Below are 27,848 nucleotides of genomic sequence, written 5' to 3' on the forward strand. Positions count from 1 at the left end.
TTCCAATGCTCCATAATAATTTATACTTGTGAATCGTGATCATAGTATTTGAAGAAACACAAGAAGAAGGACCTTGGCCAAGCACTCGACAAGATAAAGGAAGGTAAAAAAGCTGCATTTGGCTGTCTTTTTCTTCTGCATTCAGCTCTAAATCCTAATGAGTTCTTTAATTCTTTCTACTTTTAAATTGAATTGGTCTGCCCTGCATTAATAAGAAGCGAAAAAAGGATTAATGAATGGATTGGATGGTTGAATCTTTTTTTATTCACAATCCACAATGATTTAATGAATGAAAAGATTGTGATTTTGTTTATAATGTTATTTGAAATGGCAGAGCTTATGCTTGTGGGTTTCATCTCATTAGCTCTCACAGCCGGTGAAGACCTTGTCTCTGAAATCTGTGTCCCTTCCAAATGGCTCAAAATAATGCTCCAATGCAATGATGCAGACACACAGAAGAAAATAAGCGATCTGGATTATGATAAATGTGGCCCTGTAAGCACCCAAGATTCAACTGAATGTCTCTAATTTTTCCTGCATAATTTAATGTGTGAGATTAATCAAAAGGATTCTTCAGCCTTTGGATTACTTCTCTGCATCTTTCAGTAGTATGTGTGAGCCTTCATGGGATCTAAATTTTCTGATTTTGTTAGGGCGAATCGCCCTTCATCTCGAATCAAAACCCTGCACTAACTTCACATCTTCTTGTTTGCCTTGGTTATGTTGCATGTCTTCATCAGTGCTCTGACTATGGGCACTGCAAGATGGCAGGTATAAAATCTCTTTTAATCTTATTTTCAGGGATCAAATTAATTTGTAACAATTGCATGATCTGGTGCTAATTATGTCTTAATTCATGTTGGACCTTAACATTAATTGTATGATATCCCCAAATTAGTTGGTTGATTAATCTATCCGTTGCATGAACACTAATCATTTGATGGTGTTTGATGGTTGAAGGTGAATAAGTGGAGGGCATGGGAGGAGAGAGCATCAGAGAAAGAAGATCGGTCGACTTCAGGTAATAATCATTTTGCCAAATTTCTTCTATATGTATTAGGAAGGAATTAATTACAGAGTTTAATTCGAATTCCCTAGTTCTGTTTAGCTTCTAAGTTGCTTGGATTAAAGATATTGCTTGGTTTATACATGATCCAAAACATTATGTATGGTATTGTTGGCAATTATAAAGAAGAAATTTCGCTGCATAATTAAACCAATGAGAACCAGGAATTCCACCAAGTTTGTGTAATTGTTATTACATTCAGCTCATCAATGTTAATTATTATAGACACTGCATCCATTGCTGATTTGATAATGGTAGAAAATAGGAGATTCAAAATTTCAGAAGACCTTTCCAGTTTTATAATTCACAATATTCAAAATTGGATTAAAAAGTTTTATTTTGAAGATTATATTGCAATACGATCAAACCTTTTAAACATTAAACATATATTCTATGGACTAAATCTAAACATTGAACAAAGATTCTATGGCTAAATCTCAACATGAAACATATATTCTATGGACTAAATTTAAACATTGAACAAAGATTCTATGACCAAATACAAACATTGAACAAAGATTCTATGGACTAAATCTAAACATTAAACAAAGATTCTATAGACTAAATCTAAACATTAAACATATGTATGACCAAATCATTTCCATCAACTTAAAGAAGTGGACCAATGTTATTATCTTTTAATGGTAAGATCACAATAGTTTGAACCATGAAGAGTATATTGATTAATGGTATTAGGTCTAACTTCAAATTTTCTTGACTTGAAGATATTCGTCTTTCAAAGGAAACAACTTTTGCACGACATCGCATCTAGACTACCAACCCAATCTTGGCTTGTGCACTATGAGAACTCTATGTTATTTGTCTTTGCTTTCTTATATGTATATACATTGACCTATCGACTATACTTTTTTGTTACTACATAGTAATTGACACTAATATTTACTTGACTTTCTAGCATGCATTCACTAGAATGTTTCGCAAAAGCCCGTCTGAATTGGATTTCCAAACATTAAGACGTGGATTTATCAAGGTATATCGATAATCATCTACCTATCGATCCATCTATATATGTCATAACAATGATAAATTCGCCCATTTATACGTATATCAAAAGTTTTAGCCCCTCTGGCATTAGTTTTTTCTAATCACAAATCACTATTTTGTATATCTATTCATAACATTGCTACATTAAATAGACTCATGTGTCAACCTCAAGTCAAACTACATTTGACTTCCACAAATATGTGATCAAGACATTGGAAGATGACTTCAAACATGTGGTGGGAGTGAGGTAATTTGTGGTTGTAGTGTGTTTTTTCCTACAAATTATCCCCGCTCTCGAATGGGGGCATATAATACATCTTACTCACATGATAATTGTTTTCATCATGGATTTACATTGAATAGTCCTGCTTCATGGGTCTATAGCATTATCTTAATGTTCGTGAATGTTAATGGTGAGTTATTTCTACCTTCTTTCTCCATGTTTCTCTAATGTGTATCCTATGAGGGGTTGGTTCATTGGGTAGAACTTGTATTAAAAACCTTAAATTTAACCATGCCTCATTTTGGTTAGCATACAAGCATAATGATTAGGATTCTCAACAATCAAGTATGTAGTATAATGCACTATTTAGCATAACTTCAATCTAAAAACTTAGATATTTAACAAGAATGTAATTTTCTTAGTGAGGATAATGTTTAGGATTCAAAACTATGGTATGACATGCATACATCTCACCTTACATCAATATTCTTGACATCAATGTAGGGCATTTAGGCTAGAGTTAGATTTCTAAACTTTGCAAATAGGAAAACTAGGAAAAATGGGAAAAAATGTATATCTTATAGGTGGAGTTATAAGAAGTTTGTCATGTGAATTTTAAAAGAAAGTATTGATGGCCATGCTCTAGAAATAAAGTGGTCTTGCCATTTTGTGTCATTTGCACGTATATATCACTTTCTCATAGCGGGGATAATATATGTCTTACTCAGACATACTTTGGCATGAACTGTATGTCAACTAACCTATATATGCAAACTACAGGTTGGGCAACATTATATTGGATTTCTATCCCACAATTTCTTGTAAGTTGTAATATTTCTCATCTTTTCTGATTAGAAATGTTAAGAGAAGAAGCATTTATCTTATCTAATATTATTATCAGGCTGATTATTTATTTTTTTAATGTGTAAATCTTGATTCACCAGCTAGTCATCATAATTGGTGCAAGACTAGAGCACACCATCACAAAGATGGCAATTCAATTCCTTGATGCTAATGCGGTAGTAGCAGGCTTGCCTGATGTGAAATTAAGCAATGATTTATTTTGGTTCAAGCGTCCACATCTCATCATCAAATTCATTCACGTCATACTTTTCCAGGTTAATTTCACATCATTTATATGTTTTTGTGTACATCTACATGGTGCTAAACTAGTAAAAGGTGGTGTGCAAAGTACCAATCTCAAATTGATTTTTGTTATGTCTTATGACTTTTGGCACAAACATTTGACACTTGATGAGCTCTTTGCAACAACATGCATAACCACTACTTTCAACAACCAATTTAACATCAACAATTAATAGTTACATAATACATAGTTACCTTAAAGTGGTGGGATAACTTGGCAAATACCATTTTTTGCTTATAAGTATCTGTGTTAGTCTTTATGGTTATTGTTTGTGTGTATCAGTAACAACAATATCTACCGTATGAATGATTAGAAAATACCTAGGCAAACAACTAAATGATTTTTGAGATTGCATGTTTGGAAATCAGTCATGGATTGCCCTAAAAGGATAAAAATTTTGCTCATGGATGAGTTTGAAAGAAGTGAATCATTGTTTTAATTTTTTTCCCCACACAAATCATTGTTTTAATTAGCAAGGGTAAGGGGTGGTATTTGCTATTAACGACATGCATATTGAGGTCATGTCACATTGTTTCATCTTGAAAGCTTTGCACATGCCCAAGCATCACTAACCACATCATAGATTAAGCTTTCCACCTCATTTAGCTATGACGAATGCATTGTATGGCTTCACATGGGTTAAAGGGTTATATTTAAAAATAGAACTTGAAAGGAGACTATTGAATCTCATGGAGATACCATCGACATGCATGTGTTTCTTTTCCATTCCAACAAAGATTGATGGAACTAACTTCCATTTTTTTTTTCCAAATTTGGTGTTAAAGAGAGACCCTCATACGACAATTAAACTTGCTAAAGACATAGTCCCAAATAAGAGACTTCTCAAACCCCCAAATATAGGAGATTTTAGATGTACAAACATAATAGTTGTCTTCTTTCTCCACAAGAGACCTAGCCCACACGCGCTCCTTTCAATCAAGTAATTTTAATTCAACAAAAAGTTGAGGTGTGCATAATTTTGCTTGAATCGAAGTCTTAAACCTCTTCAAGTATGCTTGAATCCTAACATTGATCCGCTCAATAATAGATAAGCAATATTGTCAATAACCCTCCAATATTGATTGCATTGTTGGTTATGTTCTAGATAGTAATTCATCTCTTTGTAAAACCTATCTTGCTATTTTCTTGCAACCAAATGGACATCTACTTGGGCTAGTCATATTCCCTAAGCTAGACTTGTGAATGCCAATCATATGAACTCAAGAGTAAGCTCGAGGTATACAAATCCTCGCATTGGGAAATTCCAATCAATGTAATTGTTTGAATTTCATAAAACTATACACATGTAATAACAACGAAAGGATGGAAATTGCATAGAACAACCTTGCCTTAAAAAATTACAAAATATCCATAATTTGATGACTTGTGAATGCCAATCATATGAACTCAAGGGTAAGCTCGAGCTATACAAATCCTTGCATTGGGAAATTGCAATCAATGTAATGGTTTGAATTTCATAAGACTATACACATGTAATAACAATGAAAGGATGGAAATTGCATAGAACAATCTTGCCTTAAAAAATTACAAAATATCCATAATTTGATGACTTCTCAATTAAACATATATGCAGTGGAGCTATTGGTATACAACTAATAAAGAACATTTAACATTCTAAGGCTAAACCCATATTGTTCAATGTAGTTTCCACAAAACTCCATTAGATGTAATCAAATAATTTCTCAACATTTACATACACAATCAAGAATTTGTGATTTGTGTACTCCAAACTAAAGTAAAATTAACAATGTTATCCATCTTTATCTTCATGGTATAAAACCATAAATTAGGATGGATGCCTTTAAATAAGTATTCTTTAATTTGATGTATTATTAACTGATATTGGTTCTAATATGAAAGAGTTTCACATAAATTCTTATTTAGAAGAAGTTTCTTAAATTTCCCAAATTTCCACCTGAGTATGTTATACTTTTTGTTGAATTTGTAGTGTTTACAACTTTTATTATTATTATCAATATTTCCCAATTGTATTAATGGATGCAAAATGCAATCACAATCACCACGACCCCAATTTTAGATGGTTGAGGAAAGGAGAAGCTATTAGATACTTGGGCTTCAAAATTGGTATGGACATCGATCAAGCAGAACATTACAATCTACTTGTGGACAAAATAAAAGTGAAGTTAATATGGTGGAATGCAAGAAAACTATCCTTTGCGGGCATGATTGTGATTGCAAATCAGATTCTAATGGCCACTATTTGGCATACTGCCACATGCTGGATAATTGTGCCCAAGTCGATGAAATTGATAAAAAGGGTTATCAGAAATTTCTTATGGGGGGGCACAGAGGAAAAACAGGCATGTGCAAAGGTTGCTTGGACCACGGTTATAAAAAGGAAAAGTGAAGGGGTGGTGGGATTGATAGATCCCGTGGTGCAAACGAAGGCCTTGCTAGGCAAACTAGTGGTTAGGAGCCTACAACCTCCTGAAGCACCTTGGAAAGTTCTATGGTGACTTAGATGGAAGATGTGGTTGCCGAGACAAGGTGGACGCTGGCCAAGCAACCCATTTTGGGGCTTTGTACCTGAAATGAGACCCAAATATTGGGGAAGTATGCAGAGTAGCTGTTCTATTGGAATTATGAAAGCATGGCAAGAAATCAGAAAGGGGATCACATGTAGGTGGAGAAATTATGCATATGCGCGGATGTACATGCCAATTGTATGGAACCCATTGATTAGAGATATGGATGGGCTGATGATAGGCCAAAAAGCAGGTTTCAAATGGGTTGAGTTAATCAACGCCCAAGGGAATGCATTAGTGGAGTGGGAGAGGTTTTTGTCCAATGAGGTGGGCACTCAAAAGGCTAGACTATGGAGAATAAGCAGTGGTAAAGGCATGCTCAAGAGAATTACAGATGCCATTGCATGCTACAGGAATACCGCGGACAAGAAAGAAGTACCAACCTCTGAAATTGCGTGGACAAAACTTATAGATGCCGAGAATTGTTTAATTGGCATTAAGGGAATGAAAGTAGAATCAAATGAGGTATTCTACTACAAACTAGAGCACGACATGGTAAGAGTTGAGCAACTAGCCTTTCAAATAGAAAGGCCGATTAGGCTAATCGCAAAAAATGGCAAGAATATGATTATTGACCCTAAACCAACGAAAATCACACCGGCGACAATGTGTTGGCCTATACAAGGGCATTTGGATTGGTTATCATGGGACCCAACGATGTATTGTTGGAGAACTCAAGGACGAACTAATGGGGAAAAGTTGGTTCAAAATTTCAGGTATAACACGAAGATTGGGAGGCAAATTATTCTAGAACAAGAACACGACAAGATTGCAACAAGGAAATTTTGGATACAGGATGACATTAGTGAGATGAAACTAGATAAATTTTGGAGAATGATATGGCATGACAAATATGACCGCAAGATAATGATGTGTTTATGGCTTATTGCACATAAAGCCTTGCCGGTAGGGACATGGGGTAAAGGCCCCAATGTAGACCCTAGATGCATTGCTTGTGGACAGATAGAAAGCATTTCCCATTGTCTATGGGAATGTTGCGAGGCAGTGGTTGTATGGGGAAGGTCACTATGTTTGCTTTGCCATGCCTCTAGTTTGTTCACCCTCAACTGGGGACATGCTTGCTGGATTTGTGTTAAGGATGATGTGGCGAAATACGATGGCACATGCGATGCTAAGTACAGAGGGGAGAATGGCATTGTGTGGTTGATCACTGACAACAGGGTACCTACAACTTGTGCATAGAATCAAAAACTTGGAGATATTTGGATGTTACTTGCCTCCATTACTATATGGTATATATGGACAGCAAGGTGTACAAGGGTATTTTCAGCACACAAACACCCCCCCTGTTGAATCGATTAAGCTAATCTGGCACACATTAATAACTACACTAAGAGCTCAATATGAGTGGATTGATGGTACGAATGATGTTGTAGAACTAATGAGGCTGAATTTTCGAAAGTGATGGTGTACTACACCGATGGCCGCAACAAATGGAATGGATATACTATGGAAGTATGAAGTACCCAAATGGTTGTTCCCCCCTCTTATTAGATGAACGAGGGGCGTGAAAGACATGGCATGTGGGATAGTGAATGTAGGTGATGTGCATGAAAGGATGGCTAGAGCCATATGTGAAAGTGTAAGATAAATACGCAAGATCTCTTGTGTAGGATAGGATAGTCTTGGCTCGGCCTTCCCAAGAAAGGGATCGAGTTTTATGTATATTTTAACTAAAGGAGTATTTATTCTTTTTTGAAAAAAAAAAGAAAAAAAAACATATGGGGCTTTGTAAGAGATGGAATTTTAATACTTGACCTATACTTTCATATATCTATATCTATATCTCTACATGCATACATACATTACACATACATACATACGTATATGTATGTATGATACCTCTTATTAATATTAACTTTTCTTGCTCTCATTTTTTAGGTCACTTTCTCGAAAAATGAAGACTCTTCTTTATTCCATGAAACTTATTCAATCATAATAAGTCTATTATTAGAGTAAGATTTTAGAGCGAGAAATGCCCATTTTTTCGTAGTAAAAGTTGTGAATTTAAACTTATTATCACATTAGGCGATCTTTTCTTTTAGTGTCATCTCATTGATCGTGTGTCGCTTTGTTACACTCCCAATTTATACATTGGTTTCACAGGTATGCAAAATGTATTTTCCCAATGTATGCATTGGTTTCAACTTAAGATTCCACGCACAAGCATATATTTTCATAATAATTATATATAGAGAAAAGGGTTAGCCTTATTGTCATGTATTGCTAGAGTTTTTAATTAGGTACTTGGATGACAACTATCTTGTCCCATGCATGTTGAGTAGACGAGCCTTGAAATTTACCTTGAAATATAATTTATACGTAAACCCGAGAGTCCAATGACATTTAATTTCTAGAAACCAAAGGATAGTCTCGACTCTCAACTTACCATGCATTACTCCTTAGAGGATGGTGCCATTGGGTGGAACGACACCGAAATTTGATACACGATCCAAGGATTGAATGTCTAACAATGTAACACACTTTTCCATCTCCTTCAATGTTGATGGATCTCATGAAAATGTACTCTTGAAAGTTTTATAAATCCAAAACTTGCATTGTTAATGAGACAATTGATAGGTAATCGGACGTGCCCCGTTCCTAATGTTCAAAGTGCATTGGTATAGATTGCGAAGATATAGGACATGTATTAAGCTATATTTTTGAGAGGGAGGGGATTTACGGTCTTAGATGGGTAGTCTTATGGAATTGTGCCAACTTGAAAATCATCCTTACCCTTTTTTTTCTTTTTTTTTTTCCAAAGAAGAATATACTCCATTAGTTGCACGACCTTGGAGCACACCTCTCAGGAATATCCACATGTTTTATACGCTTGTAGTTCCACTAGTGTTATCCTTCGGAGTTTGATCCCATGCGAATCACGTACGAGATTGGATCACAACTCTCATCAATATCCACATGTTTTATACACTTGTAGTTACAACCGCGTTATCCTTCAGAGTTTGATCCTATGCGAATCACCTAAGGAATAGATTAGATCAACTTTAAATACAAGTATTGAAAACTATAATAGGTTTGTTATTTCGATCACATTATCCTAAAGTTCACTATCTTACATTGTCCCACTAGTGTTATCCTTCTGAGTTCGATCCCATCTGAATGACCTAAGGAATAGAGTAGATCTACTTTAAATACAAGTATTGAAAGCCTTAATAAGTTTGTTATTTCAATCACATTATCCTAAAGTTCATTATCTTACATTGTCTATAATTATACACATATGAGTATATGGGTCAAAGTATAAATTATAACTAATTTTTATTAGTATATTTACAAGTACACCTCATAATTTTGTAAAACTTACCAAAAAAATATAAGTCTTTATTTGAGTGTTTGTCATGTCGCACAATAATGTGATTTTGAGCCATTGTTGAACTTTATTATAATAGCATTAACATATTAACACATCCAAACTTAAGTGAATTTCAAATGTTCTCCACTAGGAGACCTATCATGTTTTTTTAATTTTGCAATTTCTAATCAAGTTGTGGAACATGTGATACTAGTGCATCCAATTTTTGTAGAGAGGGTATGTTTGGATATTTTCAAGAAGAATCTACAAGTGGAATGCGCAAGCCTTCCACTTGTGAACGCGAACGTGTTATATCTAGTATACAATCATGTGTATAATTGCTCGTTGTAGTTTTTAGCTAGCATCATGCACATTGTTTCTCCCTTGTATTATTTACACTTGGCACATGCATGCATACTTACATGCTCTATTGTATCACATGTGTGCAATAGGTATGCATGCCGCTTTGTATAAATAGTTGAGATCACCTTGAAGGAATTCAAGCTGAACAAGACCAGTTATGGAGGCTTTCAGTTAATACCACCCATCCATTTGGTTATCTTCTTTCTAGTCTCTTGAGCTTATGATCTATCTGTGACAGTTTGTTCACCTTCCATCCTCTAGCTCTCCCTCTCATTAGCCATAGCTATGCCCGACCCAATTATTGACTTAAGCCAAATAATGACAGCCTTACAACAACTCCAGCTTGAAAATGTAGCTCTTCGGGATTCTTTACGAGAACTTCAAGTAGGTGCCTCCCTATACTCACAACCCGCGGAGTCTCCCACCGCAACTGAGCCCGGAGCCCAACCTTCCACCAACATCTAGCCTCGATTCTTCTCATCTTCTTGAGCCTAAGGTTAGCCTCCCAGAAAAATTTGATGGAATGAGGTCATGTTTTCGGGAGTTCATCAACCAAATTTGTCTTTTCATTCGACTACAAACTCAATGATATTCATATGATCTTGGACAAGTTGGCCTTGTGGACACCCTCCTCTCCGGTCCGGCCCAAGCTTGGTTTGCACCATTAGTAGAAACTTCTTCACCTCTATTGGAGGACTTTCCCACCTTCCTCGCCGAGTTAGAGGTCACATTTGGAGAGACAGACCGACGACATACAAATCTCACCAAGATTTATGCCCTTGAACAAGGTTCGCACGCAACTTCTGTTTATGCTTCAGAATTCCAACAACTAGCATGTGACATCAACTAGGATGATCAAGCCTGTTACTATACGAGACATACGTGTGATGGATAAGTGTGATAAGTGAGGGTGAAAGATGTAATGTGTTGATATGTATGTGTAATCTTATACGATTATGAGTGTGAATGTAAGTGTGAGTGTGGTGGATACAAAGAGGTGTGAATGCCCAAGGGGCTTGCACCCTTGTGGATCTACCCCTTTGTACCTATTTAACCCCTTATGGGGAATGAATGAATACAACAATAACCATTTCTCTCTCAATCTCTCTCGTCCCCCTTACGTTGAACCCCCTTGGGAGGGGGGTGGAGCCATTCTAGGCACCACCCCCCATCCCGTAATGCTTCTCAATCACTTGTCAACATCGTCATGATCTCTCTCACCATCATACTCTCCATCGTCATCACACCCACCATGTCTATCTTTATCATCAATCGTCTGATTATCATAAATGTTAACCCTAACCCTAAAACCTATAACAAAGCCTTAGTTGATCATTTTCGGCGGGGCTTCGGAGCAATGTGAAGAATCTTCTCTTGAACTTTCCCGAGCTCACCTCATTATCCCAAGCGATCTCACAATCAGTCCATTGTGACAATCATGTTTTTGAATTTCGTCAGGAAGAGCGTGGGACTTGGGGGACTCATTCACTTCCACGACACGCCCCGGTAGTACATCCCCAAGTATCATTCCCGCCGACTGCATCATGCTCCCCTACTTTGGTAGAGGCTCCAATCCCCATGGAAATTGATCAAGCCCGATTTCGGCCATTGACTCATGTCGAATGACAATATCGGCGGGCTAATGGCTTGTGCATGTATTGTGGTCCCTTAGGTCATCTCCTTCGCCATTTTCCTAGACCTAATCGTCCACAATTCCATCGACCTAACGGGCCCCAACATCCGGAAAATGACATTGTTCGGTTACAGTAGGAGCCATGCAGTTGGATGTCTCCCGTCACCCAGATTCTCTTGGTTCCATTGCCGGACCATCAGGCAGTTTCAGATTGGAGGTATGGCTTTCTTTTAACTCCAGGTCCATTTAGTGTGTCGCTTTACTAGATTCTAGGGCGTCTTCTTGCGTCATCGACGTCGCGTTCGCCAAGCACATGGTGGAGCCGTCATTTGCCTCTCAAAACTCATTCTCATTGAAGCCAACAACGGGTGTGTCCTCTCGTCAGGAGCAATTACTCAAAACTATGATGCCATTAGGGATTCATGTGGGCTCACACCAGGAGTGTTGGGATTTCGGTCCCTCCGGATGGGATGTCCGGAGATGAATGACGGCAAGCCCGGTTGCGGTTACGGTGCCGGATGATGAAGACCCCGGCTACGGAGCCGGATGATGAAGACCCCGGCTACGGTGCCGGATGATGAAGACCCCGGCTACGGAGCCGGATGATGAATACCCCGGCTACGGAGCCGGATGCTGAAGACCCCGGTTACGGAGCCGGATGACGAATGTACCCGGAGGGAGATCCGGATGCGGGGACATATTTGTGAATATGTTTGCCAAGAGCCCTTGAGGCTATATTTGTAAATAGCCCGAAAGTCATATGTGTATAAATATGACTTAGGGCAAACAGTTTATGTTGTTGCTCATTTTTCTGTTTTCCACTAAGAGGGAGCGAAGTGAGAGCAGCCGAGAGAGAGTGAGAGAGAAAGAGGAAGGAAGAGGTCGACGCCTCTGTGTAATACCGCCGCCTGTGGCGAGGACAGTGAGCTCAAGGTCGTCGCCTTGCAGCTCGCCATTGTACATTCCCGCGTATAGTGATAGTTGGAGTCTTGCACTCCCGTGGTTTTTCCCATTTAGGGTTTTTCCACGTAAAACATCCAGTGTACCCTTCTCTCTATTGTTTTCGTGCATTGTTGTATTTCCCGTTTTCTGTGAATCGATCCAGTTCCTCGGTTGTGGCCGAGCACGGAATTTCGACAAAGTGGTATCAGAGCGACGGTAACACAGAAAATGGAAGGCGGCAGCAGCGGGCAGCCGGGGATGATGGTGCTGAATGCGCAGAACTACGCCGACTGGAAGATAAAGATGGAGGATCTGCTCATTGTTCGGGACCTGTATGAACCGATCGACAGGTCGGAAATACCCAAGGGGGTACTTGAGACGGAGTGGAGGCTTCTGAACCGGAAAGCCGTTGCAACCATTCGGCAATACGTCGACGTGAGCGTTCTACAACACGTGGCGAACGACACCAACGCATATGAGATGTGGAGGAAGCTGTCGGGCCTCTACGAGAGGAAGAATGCGTTGAACCGAACCTCCCTGATGAGAAAGATAGTGAACCTCAAGTATCGGGACGGCGAGAGTATGGTGGAACACGTAAGCACGTTCATGGGATTCGTGAACCAGCTTGCGGCGATCAAGTTCCCGTTGGAGGATGCAATGCAAGCCATCATTCTGATGTGTAAATTGCCGGAAAGCTGGGAGAACTTGGTGGTGACTCTCAGCACCTCCTGCACCGAAGATAACTTGTCTCTACAAACGGTAAAGACAAGCATTTTGAACGAAGAAGCGCGTCGGAGAGATAAAGAACCGGCCTCCGACTCGAAGGCGCTGCTTACCGAATCGGATCGGGGAAGACAATGGAACCGGAGTCCGCAAAGACGGGAGAAGTCGGGGACCCGGTCGCAGTCAAGAGGAAGGCCCACATGCTTCCACTGTGGGAAGCCGGGGCACTTCCGGAAGAATTGTCGGCATTACCGAAAGGACAACGGAGCCGACGACACCGATTCGAAGAAGTCACCGGAGAGAAACGGTGCATACCGGGGAGCCACGGACCGGAGAGGTCCGGATCGGCGAGGGCAGGACCGGAAAGGAACGACGGCACTCACGGCAAGTGAAGAAGAGATAATGCTCATTACCGAAGAGAGGGAGCTGAACCTTGCCGGTGTAGAGATGACCTGGGTGGTCGATTCCGGAGCGTCGTTCCACCTGACCCCGGAGAAGAAATACTTCTCATCCTACACAGCCGGTGAGCATGGCTGTGTCCGGATGGGAAATGAAGGCACATGCCGGATTGCCGGCATAGGAGACGTGTGGCTGATGACATCAACCGGATGCAAGATGCTGCTGAAGGATGTGCGACACGTTCCGGAGGTCCGATTGAACCTGATCTCGGCCGGGAGGCTAGATGATGAAGGCTACACGGGTAGCATCCGGAACGGTGTCATGAAGTTCAGCAAGGGGAGCCTGATAGTGGCTCGGGCCCGGAAGGTCAACACACTGTACCTGATGAACTCCCGGCTATGTTCGGAAGAGCTGAATGTGGCAGCCGACACTGCCGGTGAGCTGTGGCACAAAAGACTGTGCCACATGAGTGAGAAGGGGATGAAGAGGCTTGCAGAAGACAACCTTATCCCAGTGAAGCATGTGCACCTGGAAAAGTGCACCGATTGCCTGGCCGGTAAGCAGAACCGAACCTCCTTCCACTCAAGGCCACCGACGAGACGTAGCGCACCATTGGAGTTGGTGCACACCGATGTGTGTCAGGTAGAAACGAAGTCACATGGCGGAGCCCAGTACTTCGTAACATTCATAGATGATCATAGCCGAAGACTGTGGACGGCACCGATGAAGACAAAGGACCAAGTGTTGTCCGTCTTCAAAGAACTCCACGCGAGAGTGGAAAGAGAATCCGGCAAGAAGCTGAAAGCGATACGAGCGGATAACGGAGGGGAATACCGGGGGCAGTTCCAGGAGTACTGTCGCTCGAAGGGGATCCGGCTCGAGTTTACTGTGCCGAAGACGCCGGAACTGAACGGGCTGGCCGAGAGGATGAACCGGACCATAATGGAGAGGGTCCGGAGTATGCTGGCGCATGCGAAATTACCCAAGGGGTTTTGGGCTGAGGCAATGTCGACGGCGACGTATGTGATAAATAGATCACCCTCAGTACCTTTGGACGGAGACACGCCGCAGAAAGTGTGGACCGGTAAGGAAGTGTCCTACCGGCATCTGAAGGTGTTCGGGTGTCTCGCATACGTGCATGTGGCAAAGGACCGGAGAGGAAAGCTAGATCCAAAGACCCGGCCATGCATATTCCTCGGTTACGGCGACGACGAGTTCGGCTACCGAGTATGGGACCCGGTCGACAAGAAGATATTCAGGAGTCGAGATATCATCTTCATGGAGAACAAGACACTCGCCGACTGGGAGTCGGAGAAGAAGATGAAGAGCTCCAAGTCGACCAGTGAGGATAAACTCTACGAGGAGCAGTCCCGACCGGCAAGGGACCGGTTAGCTCTCGAGGATCCGGCCGAAGACGGTGAAGAAACAGAACCGGCCGAAGAAGATGAAAATGATACCGGAACCGGCCCCGATCCCGAAATGGATTCGGATGAAGAAGAATCGGAAGAACCGGTTACCGAAGCTCCGGAACGGAGATATCCTCTAAGAGAGAGAAGGGCCCCCCGGAGATTTCCGGAACCAGAGCACGTGCTGCTAACCGACGAGGGGGAGCCGGAGAGCTTTGAAGAAGCAAAGCATGACACCCAGAGCCGCAGGTGGTTGAGTGCCATGCAGGACGAGATGGATTCCCTGCATGAGAACCACACATATGAACTTGTGGAGTTGCCGAAAGGAAAGCGGGCACTTCGAAACAAGTGGGTGTTCAAGCTGAAACCGGGAGATGCCGGAAACCCCCCGAGATACAAAGCCAGGATCGTGGTGAAGGGGTTTCAGCAGAAGAAGGGCGTCGACTTCGACGAGATATTTGCCCCGGTAGTGAAGATGACCTCCATCCGGACGGTGCTGAGCATAGCGGCAAGCATGGACCTCGAGGTAGAACAGATGGACGTGAAGACGACATTCCTTCACGGTGACCTCGAAGAAGAGATCTACATGCAGCAACCGGAAGGATTCGAGAAGAAAGGGAAGGAGCACCTGGTATGCCGGTTGAAGAAGAGCCTTTACGGACTGAAGCAGGCTCCCCGGCAATGGTACCGGAAGTTCGACTCCTTCATGACCGACGAAGGGTACCACAAAACGCAGTCCGATCACTGCGTGTTTGTGAAGAAGTTCGAAGGAGGAGACTTTCTAATACTCCTCCTATACGTGGACGACATGTTGATCGTCGGACGGGACCAGGTCAAGATACGGATGCTGAAGAAGGCTCTTCACCGAACCTTCTCAATGAAGGACCTGGGTCCGGCGAGGCAAATACTAGGGATGCACATCATCCGGGACCAGAAGAAGAAGCAGTTGTGGCTGTCACAGGAGAAGTACGTGACAAAGGTGCTTCACCGGTTCAACATGTCGGAAGCAAGACCGGTCGGGTCAACCCTCCCGGCAAACTGCAAGTTGTCCAGCAAGCAGAGCCCCAAGACAAAGGCTGAGAAGGAGGACATGATGAAAGTACCATATGCCTCTGCCGTCGGAAGCTTGATGTACGCAATGGTGTGTACAAGACCGGACATAGGATACGCAGTCGGAGTGGTGAGCCGGTACATGAGCAATCCCGGCAAAGACCACTGGAACGCGGTCAAGTGGATACTCCGATACCTGAAGGGCACGGCAAACGTGTGCCTCCGATTCGGCTCCGGTAAGCCCGAACTCGACGGCTTTACCGATTCGGATATGTCGGCTGATGAAGATACCAGCCGGTCCACATCAGGGTATGTGATGACGTATGCAGGGGGAGCTGTTTCGTGGCAGTCGAGGCTGCAGAAGACGGTTGCGTTGTCAACCACGGAGGCGGAGTACATGGCGGCTGTTGAAGCCGGCAAGGAAATAATATGGATGAAGGACTTCATTAGAGAGCTCGGTATCCGGCAAGAGGAGTACCGACTCTACTGCGACAGTCAGAGTGCCATCCACCTTGCGAAGAACGCGGCCTATCACTCCCGGACGAAGCACATCCAGCGAAGATATCACTGGATCCGGGAAAGGATAGAAGACCAGGAGTTCATGCTGACGAAGATCCACACGGAAGAGAACGGGTCAGATATGCTGACCAAAGTGCTCACACCCGACAAGCTGGAAGCGTGCCGGAAGAGGGTCGGATTGGAGAGACATCCCATGCCGAAGTGAAGGGGGAGTTTGTTGGGATTTCGGTCCCTCCGGATGGGATGTCCGGAGATGAATGACGGCAAGCCCGGTTGCGGTTACGGTGCCGGATGATGAAGACCCCGGCTACGGAGCCGGATGATGAAGACCCCGGCTACGGTGCCGGATGATGAAGACCCCGGCTACGGAGCCGGATGATGAATACCCCGGCTACGGAGCCGGATGCTGAAGACCCCGGTTACGGAGCCGGATGACGAATGTACCCGGAGGGAGATCCGGATGCGGGGACATATTTGTGAATATGTTTGCCAAGAGCCCTTGAGGCTATATTTGTAAATAGCCCGAAAGTCATATGTGTATAAATATGACTTAGGGCAAACAGTTTATGTTGTTGCTCATTTTTCTGTTTTCCACTAAGAGGGAGCGAAGTGAGAGCAGCCGAGAGAGAGTGAGAGAGAAAGAGGAAGGAAGAGGTCGACGCCTCTGTGTAATACCGCCGCCTGTGGCGAGGACAGTGAGCTCAAGGTCGTCGCCTTGCAGCTCGCCATTGTACATTCCCGCGTATAGTGATAGTTGGAGTCTTGCACTCCCGTGGTTTTTCCCATTTAGGGTTTTTCCACGTAAAACATCCAGTGTACCCTTCTCTCTATTGTTTTCGTGCATTGTTGTATTTCCCGTTTTCTGTGAATCGATCCAGTTCCTCGGTTGTGGCCGAGCACGGAATTTCGACAAGGAGGAGCTCCCCTTTTACCTCATCGCATCTCCTCGACATCCAATCGTCTTAAGACTAACGTAGTTGGAGGCGTACAATCCAATAGTGGATTGGTGCAATCGCTCAATCAAATTTAGCGAGCCAGGATGCTCGTAGAGAACTATGAAGGTCAATTCAGTTTCACATCCTTCGGAGAAGATCGATTCCGACTCGGCCACCCCACCCTCGGTCGAGAATGGGGTCGTTTGTGGTGCCGTTTCTAACACACTCCACCTTATTCCCGACAAATACAAATACTTCTCCGAAGTATTTGAGAAATGTAATGTAGATTGTTTGCTCAAACACTAGCTCTACGACTGTCCGCTTGATCTTCAAGAAGGTGTGTGTCCACCCTTTGGTTCTCTATATGCGTTGTCTGCACCAGAGATGAAGGCCCTTTGTGTGTATCTCAATGAGAACCTCGAGAAAGGATTTATTCAACCTTCTAAGTTACCGGCCAGGCCCCCCATATTATTCGTGAAGAAGAAGGATGGCTCTCTACGCTTATGCGTCGACTACCAGGGTCTCAACAAACTTACTGTGCGCAACCGTTATCCGCTACCGCCGATCCCAGAACTCCTTGACCGGCTCTGCGTTGCGCGTGTCTTCTCCAAAGTTGATCTGTGTGGAGCATACAATCTAGTACGCATCAAGCGGGGGGATGAATGGAAAACCGCATTCCGAACACGGTATGGGCATTTCGAATACAAGGTAATGCCTTTTGGTCTTACTAATGCCCCAACAGTTTTTCAACATCTGATGAACGATATATTCCGGGAATATCTCGATCATTTTCTTGTCATTTACCTCGATGATATTCTGATTTTTTCGCCAAACATGGAGGAGCACACTCTCCAAGTCCTATTAGTTCTTGCCAAACTTCGCGAGCACGACCTTTATACCAAAGGCGAGAAATGTGAGTTCGACCGTACCTCGATCGAATTCCTAGGCTACATCATCTCGCCCATTGGCACTACCATGGATATGAAGAAGGTCTCTGTCATTCGGGAGTGGGCGACTCCAAGTCAACTTAAAGATGTGCAATCCTTCCTCGGCTTCGCAAATTTTTACCGTCACTTCATCAAGGGGTTTTCCACCCTAGCACAACCTCTTATTGCCCTCACCCGCAAAGGTGCTCCTTTTTTATGGACCTGAACGGCACAAAATGCGTTCGACTCACTCAAATATGTATTCATCACTACCCCGGTGCTGCTACATGCCGACCCCACAAAACCCTTCCAAGTCGAAACCGATGCCTCGAACTTCGCCATTGGTGCCATCTTATCCGAGGGAGATGACACCAACCTAATGCACCCAATGACTTACTACTTCCGAAAATTCACAGCATCCGAAATCAATTATCCCATATACGACAAGGAGCTGGCTGCTATCATGGCCGCCTTTGAAGAATGGCGACCCTACTTGGCTGCGCAAAACATCGTGTCTAGGTAGTGACTGATCATAAAAATTTAGTTTATTTTTCTACCACTCACACTTTGAATCGAATGCACGCCCATTGGTTGACATTTCTCGCTGACTACGATTTTGAGATCGTATTTCGACCTAATGGGCAACATGGGAAGGCCGATGCCCTTTCTCATCAAGCTGACCTTGCACAATCTAGATGCTTGTTGAAACCTGACCAATTGCATCTTTTTGCCACTTGTATGTTGCAGGATGATTCATTACTCCAATAGATCACCGATGCATCGACGATCGATGCGTTCACCAATGGGATTCGAGATCGTCTGCAACACCCCTCCAAGGAGACCAAAAGGTAGGACCTTGACCACTTCACCATACAAGATGGTTTGCTATACCACGATCATCTCTTATATGTCCCAGAGAGCCCGTGTCGCACTCGGGTGTTGCGGGAGTGCCACGATGACCCACTTGTGGGGTCGCAAAAACCATCGAGCTAATCTCTCGGAGGTACTGGTCGCCACAACCATGGAAGTTGGTCAAAGAATACATCAAGAGTGATGGAAACTCGACGTTCCTTATGTCCGACGTTCGGCCACAACCGAGATTCTTTTCATACACAGAAAAATAGGTAATGTAACGCGACACAAAGGGGAGAAATGGTACACAGGAGGTTTACGTGGAAAACCCCAAAATAAGGGAAAAACCACCGCAGCCCACAGGCTGCAAACTGTCACTATGTAGGAATGTACAACAGTGAGATCACTGAGGCAACGACCTCGTGCTCTCAGATCTTCGCCACAGGCGGCGGTTACAACAGAGGCAACGACCTCGTCTCTCTCTCTCTGTACAGTTACGCGCTCTTCTCTATCTTCTTGCACCAACAAGAAAGAATAACAACAATTGAAATCACACACACTAAAGGTTTGCCCTAAGTCATATTTAAACTAATATGACTTTTCGGCTATTTACAAATGTAGCCTCGATGGGCTCTCAGAAACATATTTACGAATATGTCTCTTCCTCCGGTTCATACCGGGCCTGCACCATCTGACTCTCCGCAGTCGGGTACTCCCCATCCGGTTCATACCGGGCCTGCACCATCCGACTCTCCGCAGTCGGGTACTCCCCATCCGGTTCATACCGGGTCGGCCTCGGCCTGTCGGCCTAGTTTGTTCGTCGGCACTGTTCTTCTCCCTTTCCATCCGGAGGGACCTGTATCCCAACAAAGTTGTGAGGTTTGTGCTTGCTCCAAAGCCGCTCATCATTGGCCATACGACTTACTCCAGTCGCTTCCATGCCCTAGTCGTCCCTGGGCCTTTATCTCTATGGACCTGATAACTGATCTACCCTTGGTCAATGGCTATGACTCGGTGTTGGTCATAGCCGATCGGTTTACAAAGACGGCTCACTTCACTCCTTGCTCCAAAACCATTTCCGGCGAAGGAATGACACATCTACTCCTCAACAATGTGGTCCGCTTGCATGGACTCCCCGACGATATCATCTCCGATCGTGGACCCCGTTTTGTCTCTCACTTCTCGTAGCGCCTGCTACAAACTTTAGGCATCTCTGTCAAGTTTTCCTCCGCCTATCACCCCCAAACTAATGGGCAAACAGAGCGTGTCAACCAAATCCTTGAACAGTATCTTTGGTGCTAAGTTAGTTACCAACAAGATGATTGAGTCAACTTACTTTCACTCCTGGAATTCGTCTACAATAATTCTCTCCATACATCGACTGGCATCGCTCCCTTCTTTGCAATCTATGGTTTACATCCTCGCTTCAACATTTCCCTCCCTACCACTTCTGTGAACCTTTGGCGGGGGGTCACGCCCATGTTTTAGAAGAGCTACATCATGATTTATCCTTGGATCTTAGTCTCGTTGGTGAATGATACAAGAAGCAAGTTGATCGCAATCGATCTACCACTTCACACTTTTTCGCCGGAGACATGGTCTGGATGTTACAACGGCACATCTCCACGACTCGTCCATGCGCGAAACTTGATTACAAGAAGTTGGGCCTGTTCTGTATTGTCGAGTGCATCAATTTCGTCACCTTCCGGCTCGCCCTTCCATCCCACTTTTGTATTCCTGATGTTTTTCATATCTCCCTCCTCGAAACCCATTATGCTTTGCAACGCCCAGGATGCCAGGACCCACCACCACCAGCTGTGCAATTGACGACAGAGGAGGAATACATGGTCGACCAAATCCTTGACTCGTGTTGGCACTGTTGACACTTGCAATACCTCGTCTTGTGGAAGGGTTACCCCATGTCTGACACCAGGTGGGAACCACCGGAAAATATTCAAAATGCCCTGGAGGTGGTTAAGGATTTTCATCACCGATATCCCCACAAACCAGCAGCCGATTTGGGAAGGCGGTGTAGGAGAGGGAATAATGTCAAAACTGAAACTCTTGACATGACCATGTTATAATCTAGTGTTATATGATAACCAACATATCTTGTATACAAAACAAATGGATGACATCCCATTTACATTTATAGAAGTATCTAAAGGTATTGATAAGATAGGGGTAGTGTGTTAAGTATCCACTAGACATCTGATATGTGATGCTATTGTTAAGGATAAATTGAAGACTCCTTGTAGAAGTAAGGCAATAAAGAGAGAGAACCTAACATTGTATTGGGGTATGAAGGTAGTTACCATAAACCTTCCTAACTTAAACATAAAACGGTTATAATTGTAATATTATTTAGGGAAAAGTACCAGGATACCCCTGGAAGTTTGTCTATTTACCAGAATGCCCCTGGAAGTTCCAAATTTACCAAACTACCCCTATGTCCAAAAAAATACACTCTATAAAGTAAATATACACTCAAATCTACAAGCCCTATTTACCAAAATACCCTTAAACCTAAACTTATTTACCATAATGCCACTATATACCTATTTTGACCAATTTATACCACTTTTCTTTCTCAAAATACATCATAAATCATATCCCCCTCGAACCCTCCACATCCCCATCTGTTCGCCATATCCATCGTCCTGATCATCATCTTCACCATACTCATCTTCCTCTTCAACATCTACCTCGTCACCACCACCACCTCCACCACCACCACCATCATCAGGAATTTCCTCCCCCAATTTACCATCTCTTCACATGGCAACACCTCTCTGCTGACCAAATTGAAATGCAATAACCAACCCATTGTTTCAATGGCTTATTCGTCCTTTGGCAAAAATGGCTCTTTCGACGAGGAGGGAGCAAAGGATGAAGACAAAGCACGCGAGAGCGATGCCCCAAGTCGGGCCGTAGAGTAATCGCACATTGTCCACCGAGGAATTCGCACCTCCCCCACCTGCCATTACTCTTATATTTAGACAGACTATTACAACAGATAATATGCCTACTCCTTGGACTTGTAAGGGAAAAACATTTACTCCTACACTAAAAGGTTCACTCTTGATGATTTTCTCACTCAACTCTTATATATGTTGACACAAGAATCCATGTTGACACAATTACCATAGGAATAAATGATGTACACTCTTTCTTTTACTTATTTTGTTTTTTTCCTCATTATATTGCAACTTGCAATGTACTTTTAATGTCTTTTTGGGCCTAAGAACATTACTTGTAAGAGAACCAACCAATAAGGGTCACGTCTCATACTAGTCATGGAAAGGAAATGATCAAAAACCGGGAGCTAATGTGAGAGAATCCAGCCTAAGACAATATATTTGTTGTTCCGAAATACGATCGAGATAGAACAAAAAAGACAAATCAAGATTTTTTTTCCAAAGTTGAGAAAACGACAACTGCTCATATTATACCGTGTAAAGCTAGTAACTTCCAAAGCTTTGGAGCATGACTTTGACCATATATAATCATGTGATGCGTTGTTTGTATGCAAAGCTTGCTTTATACATATTTGTCCCATTACATGAGTAGACTTAGGAGTACAAACTTAAATCATTTCCAACATGCTTTTAATTGCAAGAAGCCTAATCCTAAGAGAATCTCACATGTTTTTAACACACACACACACACACACACACACACACACACACACACACATTCCCAAAGGGAACATGCTTTTGTTGTGTATTTGTTGCGATCCACAGTTAATGCTTTGATAAAAATTTGAGTTTGACCACACAAGGTATTTTAGTGTATGATGCAATTGAAGTATGAAAGACAGATGCGTTCTTTGATTATATTTAATGTAGAGTACAACAAATGGTACATAAGCTAACGACAATGTTGATTCGTCAATTCTCACAACATTCATGGAATAGTCTTCGAAATGTTTGTGGATCAACATGAGGTGGGTGCTTGTTCAAGCATCGGTCGTATCCCCGGCAACGACGCCAAATAGATGTGTAGGATCTATGTATCGACTTGGTTAACTAATCAATGTCGTTTGCGGAGTTCGAATCGGCATATACCCTTTTGATGGAGAATCAGGCGGAGATGGTTGTCGAACACCCTTGAGCCTCACACTCAACGATTAATAGATGATTAAGCACGATATCTCTCTCACTCTGTCAAACTCGCTCTCATAGACAATAGGGTAATGAATATAGACAATAAGAGTAATGAATATGTTTATTAACCCTCTTGCTAAGAGTTCTAGCACCAACAAGGAAGAGAGATTAATGTTCTCTAACTAAACACCTCACTAATCTCTCTTAAGCTTAAAGGTTACAAGAGGGAGGAGAGGAAGCTCTAGCTCTTAATCAATAGGGAGATCTTTACAAATGGAAGAACCCTTACAAAGCCACCACAATGTAGTTTATATAGCATTTACATTTAGGGTATGGCCATTTAACACTTGGATGTCCCTTGGCCCTTTTTCCTCTTGCCATTTCATCTTCATAGGTCCTTTAGCCATACTACGTCCTTGTTGATGCACTCTTCTTCATGATCGGTCGTGGTGCAATCCAAGCGCTTAACACCTTACGATGGCACTATCGATTAGGTCACTTAAACCATCAAACAATGGTTCACATGGCCCGACAACATATAGCAATTGGTTTTACTCTTCCTATTAAATCGAAACTATCCCTTTGCAAAGGGTGTATATTTGGAAAACTCTCTAACTCGCCATTTCCATCCCATCCTACAACGACCACTAAACCCCTCCAACTAGTACATACAAATATATGTGGTCCTTTGTCTACCTCATCCCTATCTAGAAATGTATATTTCCTAACATTTATCGATGACTTTACTCATTTCACAATGGTCACGTTTCTCAAGACAAAATGTAGCGATCAAGTCCTTGAGAAATATAAAGCCTGCAATAAACTTGTAACAAATCAACAAGATTTACCCCTTAAAGTACTCCAATAAGATAATGGTGGAGAATTCAAGTCCCAAAACTTCCAAACTTACTGCCAAAACCATGGGATTCAACAACGGTTTACTATCCGATATACACCCCAACATAATTCAAGGGCTGAACAACGAAACCGGTTGTATATGGATGCCACTCATTGCATGCTCGCCGTTGCAAACCTTCCCCGAACATATTGGGAAGAGGTTGTTTCAACCGCTTGTCATATATTCAATAGAACATATAGTCGATCAATTAGAACAACTCCATTTTCCTTGTGGTTAGGAAAAAATCCAAATTATGAAAATCTAAGAATCTTTGGATGTCCATCATATGCATTTGTACCCTTAGAAACTCGATCAAAATTAGATAATCACGCAATTTGCACAATATTTTTTGGGTATGGCGAACTTCAGGGCTATAAGGGTTATCGATTATACGACCCAAAATCCAAAAGATTTATATTTCGTCAACGAGTTATATTTGATGAAGATAAACTGATATCTAATCCTCACCCACATCATGGCTATGAAAAGATACAAGACGCGACTACCATGTCTAACAGTGAATCCAATAAAGAAGTAATATCATCACCTACTAATTCTTGGCGGGCTCCACAAATGTTCTCGGAAATTTAACAAGTCACACTTGACCATATGCCAATTAACCACCCTCCCCCACTAATGCCCTCATCTCTAGAGGTCCGCCCACAAGTCCCAGGTTCAACCAATAACTCCAACTTATGGCCTCTAATAACCAAACAATCACAACAAACTGATGTACATACCCCAATTTTAAACACTAACCCTACCCAAACTAAAAAGAGCCTTAATAATCACCTTAGCACTCATAAGGAAAAACCTTTAGATGGAACACAATTAAGTCACATTGATTATTCATGTTCCCATCCTATTAAAAATCTCCTTATCCCATTACGACGATCCTCACACCTTAATGGCAAGGGGAAAACCATTGGTCCCAACGATGCAAAAGTAATTAAAATAGGAAGTAGAAATATTTCATATTCCACTAATAATCAACATGTAGAACATACAAATAGTTTTGACATTCCCAAATCACCTAGTTCACTTAGTGCTACATCCACTCCAAAGAAAGTTCGTACTATTCAAGATCTTTATGATCACACAAAAAAAATAGATGCCCTTGTTGCGGACCATCAATTTGAACCCGAGTTTGCATTTTCGGCACTTGGTTTTCCCTCAAACACATCAGACGTTTCTGATGATCCCTTAACTATCAATGAGGCATTGCAAAGTCCAGATCGTGTTGAATGGCAAGCTACCATGGCAAAAGAACTTGAATCTCTTGAGGCCAACAAAACATGGACTCTAGTCCCACTCCCAATAGGACGCTCACCTATTTCATGCAAGTGGGTGTTGAACAAAAAACTAAACCTTGATGCTATTGTTGCACGTTACAAAGCTCGACTTGTAGCTCGTGGTTTTTCCCAAGTTGAAGGCCTTGACCCATCTGAGATATTCTCACCGTTCTTCGAATGACATCTTTTCGGCTCGTAATGGCCCTGGCCACCATTCTTGACCTCGAAGTACATCACTTGGATGTCCAAACGGCATTTCTACATGGTGATTTACTAGAAGAAATCTACATGTCACAACCTCCCGAGTTTGAGTCACACTCTCAATCAAACTATTTGTGTCGATTACATCGATCACTTTATGGACTCAAACAATCTCCTAGGTTATGGTTTCAAAAATTTAGCAATTTTATGCTCACATGGCTATTCTAGATTGTTATCAGAACCAAATATATACATTAGACATAATCATACATCTAATCGGTTGTTAGTGGTAGCACTATATGTATATGGCATTCCTATAGTCGGAACACGATCTGAAATTACTCAAGAAAACCTAGAGCTTTCCAAAGCATTTTCAATAACAGATTTAGGTCCCCTATCTTATTTCCTAGGTATGCAAGTTATGCGTAATCGTAGTATGGGCACTTTGATAATTCATCACAATAAATTCATTAATGAAATTTTGAAATCCTTCGAAATGCTGAACATTAAACCTTGCACTACTCCCTTACCACTAACATGTAACTTGAGCATATCTGATGGTCCAACCACAAAAAGAGATATTAATTTTATGCAACAATTTCCTTTTAAACAATTAATAGGAAGACTTTGATATTTAGTCACAGGAACTCGTCTTGACCTTTATTTTGCAATTAATTATCTTTCAAGCTTTATGCATAACCCTGGCCTTATGTGATATCTAACACACACATCTAACTATGGATTAACATAAAAACGATCCCAATCCAAAAGACCAATCAAATCACTTGTTGGTTGGTCTGATTCGGATTGGGGGGGGGGGGGGGGGGGGGGCGTTGATTCTTGAAGATCTACTACTGGTTTTTCTTTTATAATGGCAGGAGCAGCAGTGACGTGGCAATCGAAAAAACAAGAATCTATGACACTCTCATCTGCTCACGCCAAATTCGTAGTAGTGGTGTTGGCAGCTAAAGAAGGACTATGGTTGCAAACAGTGTTAAAGGAACTCCAACTGTGTGAACCACTTCAATTGAAAATCTTTTGTGACAATATATCATGTATCTACTTAACGAAGAATCCAAAGCACTCAGAGAAAACAAAACATGTGGATTTAAAATATCACTTTATACAAGAGTTGGCCGAAGAAAACAAGCTTACCTTAGAGTTTACATCGACAAATCATATGTGGGCTGATTTTCTAACAAATCCTCTCCATTCGGACAAATTTGAAGCTTGTTGTGAAAATTTAGGATTACAACGATTCACAACTAATTAGTTTATGGGAGGCGGTTGTAATAAACTAATTACTTTTGAATAAGTAAATAGAAAAATAAAGTATAAAAACGAAAAGCCACACAATATGAAAAGGTGCACCCAAAAATAGGGTGCACCTATAACCACCACATTCTCTCTTTCTGTGGTTGGTTGGTTGTAGAGAGAGACACAAAACATTCATTTCTTCTCTTTCTCTCTCTCCCTTTCTCCCTCTCTTTCTATTTCTTGTTTCCTATACTTGTATATAATGTATATGTACATTCTTATCACAGATTTCAAGCGTGGAAATCACGAATCACATATATGATCATGTGATAGATTTGTGTGTGGTAATGGTATACAAATGATGTATGTATATGATTCATCCATTCAACAGTTCATGATTCTCACGCCTCAATCACAGTCACAAAAATCTGGACAGGAATGAAGATTGAAAGACCGGATTTATGTACATATATGTATGTATATTAATCTGATTGCTTGGAACTTTGTACTCAAGTGAAGGAGATGATTTGCAGGTTCAAGAATTATATATTGGTCAAGCCTATTGATTGATTGATTGATTGGGACAATCGAAATGGATATGTCGTGGAGTTTGCATGAATTGGCTAAGGAGGTTGACCGGAAAGCTTAGGTCGGGTCGAGTGATCATGAGGTAGATGAGACTACCAACAAGTTGTCGATAGTGTGTCGGCTCACTCTCTATGGTGCCAGAATTGGCATCCAGTTTGAGATTTCGGTCGAGAGGGGTTGCTACAGATTTGCACTCGGTCATCCCGAACTTGTATAACAAGTTGAGGATGTAGTGTCGTTGGGAGATCATAATACCAGTCGGAGTCTGAATTACCTCGATGCCAAGGAAGTAATGGAGCTCTTTCATGTCCGTCATCTCTAATTTGCTGGAGAGGAGGGACTTGATTTTGTTGATGTCAACTAGATGGTCACCACCAATGACCAGATCATCCACGTATAGGATGATGACAATGGGA

The 27,848-nt window shown here is 42.1% G+C and overlaps 1 protein-coding gene across 1 annotated transcript in view; it reads left to right on the forward strand.

Moving 5' to 3' along the window:
- LOC147861409 (MLO-like protein 7) overlaps positions 1-27,848 on the forward strand; it is a 41,942-nt gene that overhangs the window by 185 nt on the left and 13,909 nt on the right. Inside the window, exons 2-10 of the mRNA XM_087322374.1 lie at positions 46-103; positions 335-495; positions 654-771; positions 961-965; positions 1,983-2,057; positions 2,224-2,318; positions 2,435-2,484; positions 3,075-3,115; positions 3,239-3,412. Of these exons, the coding sequence (XP_087178500.1) occupies positions 46-103; positions 335-495; positions 654-771; positions 961-965; positions 1,983-2,057; positions 2,224-2,318; positions 2,435-2,484; positions 3,075-3,115; positions 3,239-3,412 (777 nt within the window). The remainder of the gene's footprint in view (positions 1-45; positions 104-334; positions 496-653; positions 772-960; positions 966-1,982; positions 2,058-2,223; positions 2,319-2,434; positions 2,485-3,074; positions 3,116-3,238; positions 3,413-27,848) is intronic.

The sequence above is a fragment of the Azolla caroliniana genome, unplaced genomic scaffold (assembly GCF_043228905.1).
Source record: "Azolla caroliniana isolate FFs.n. ecotype wild unplaced genomic scaffold, voAzoCaro1.0.p SCAF_7, whole genome shotgun sequence".
Lineage (NCBI taxonomy): Eukaryota > Viridiplantae > Streptophyta > Polypodiopsida > Salviniales > Salviniaceae > Azolla > Azolla caroliniana.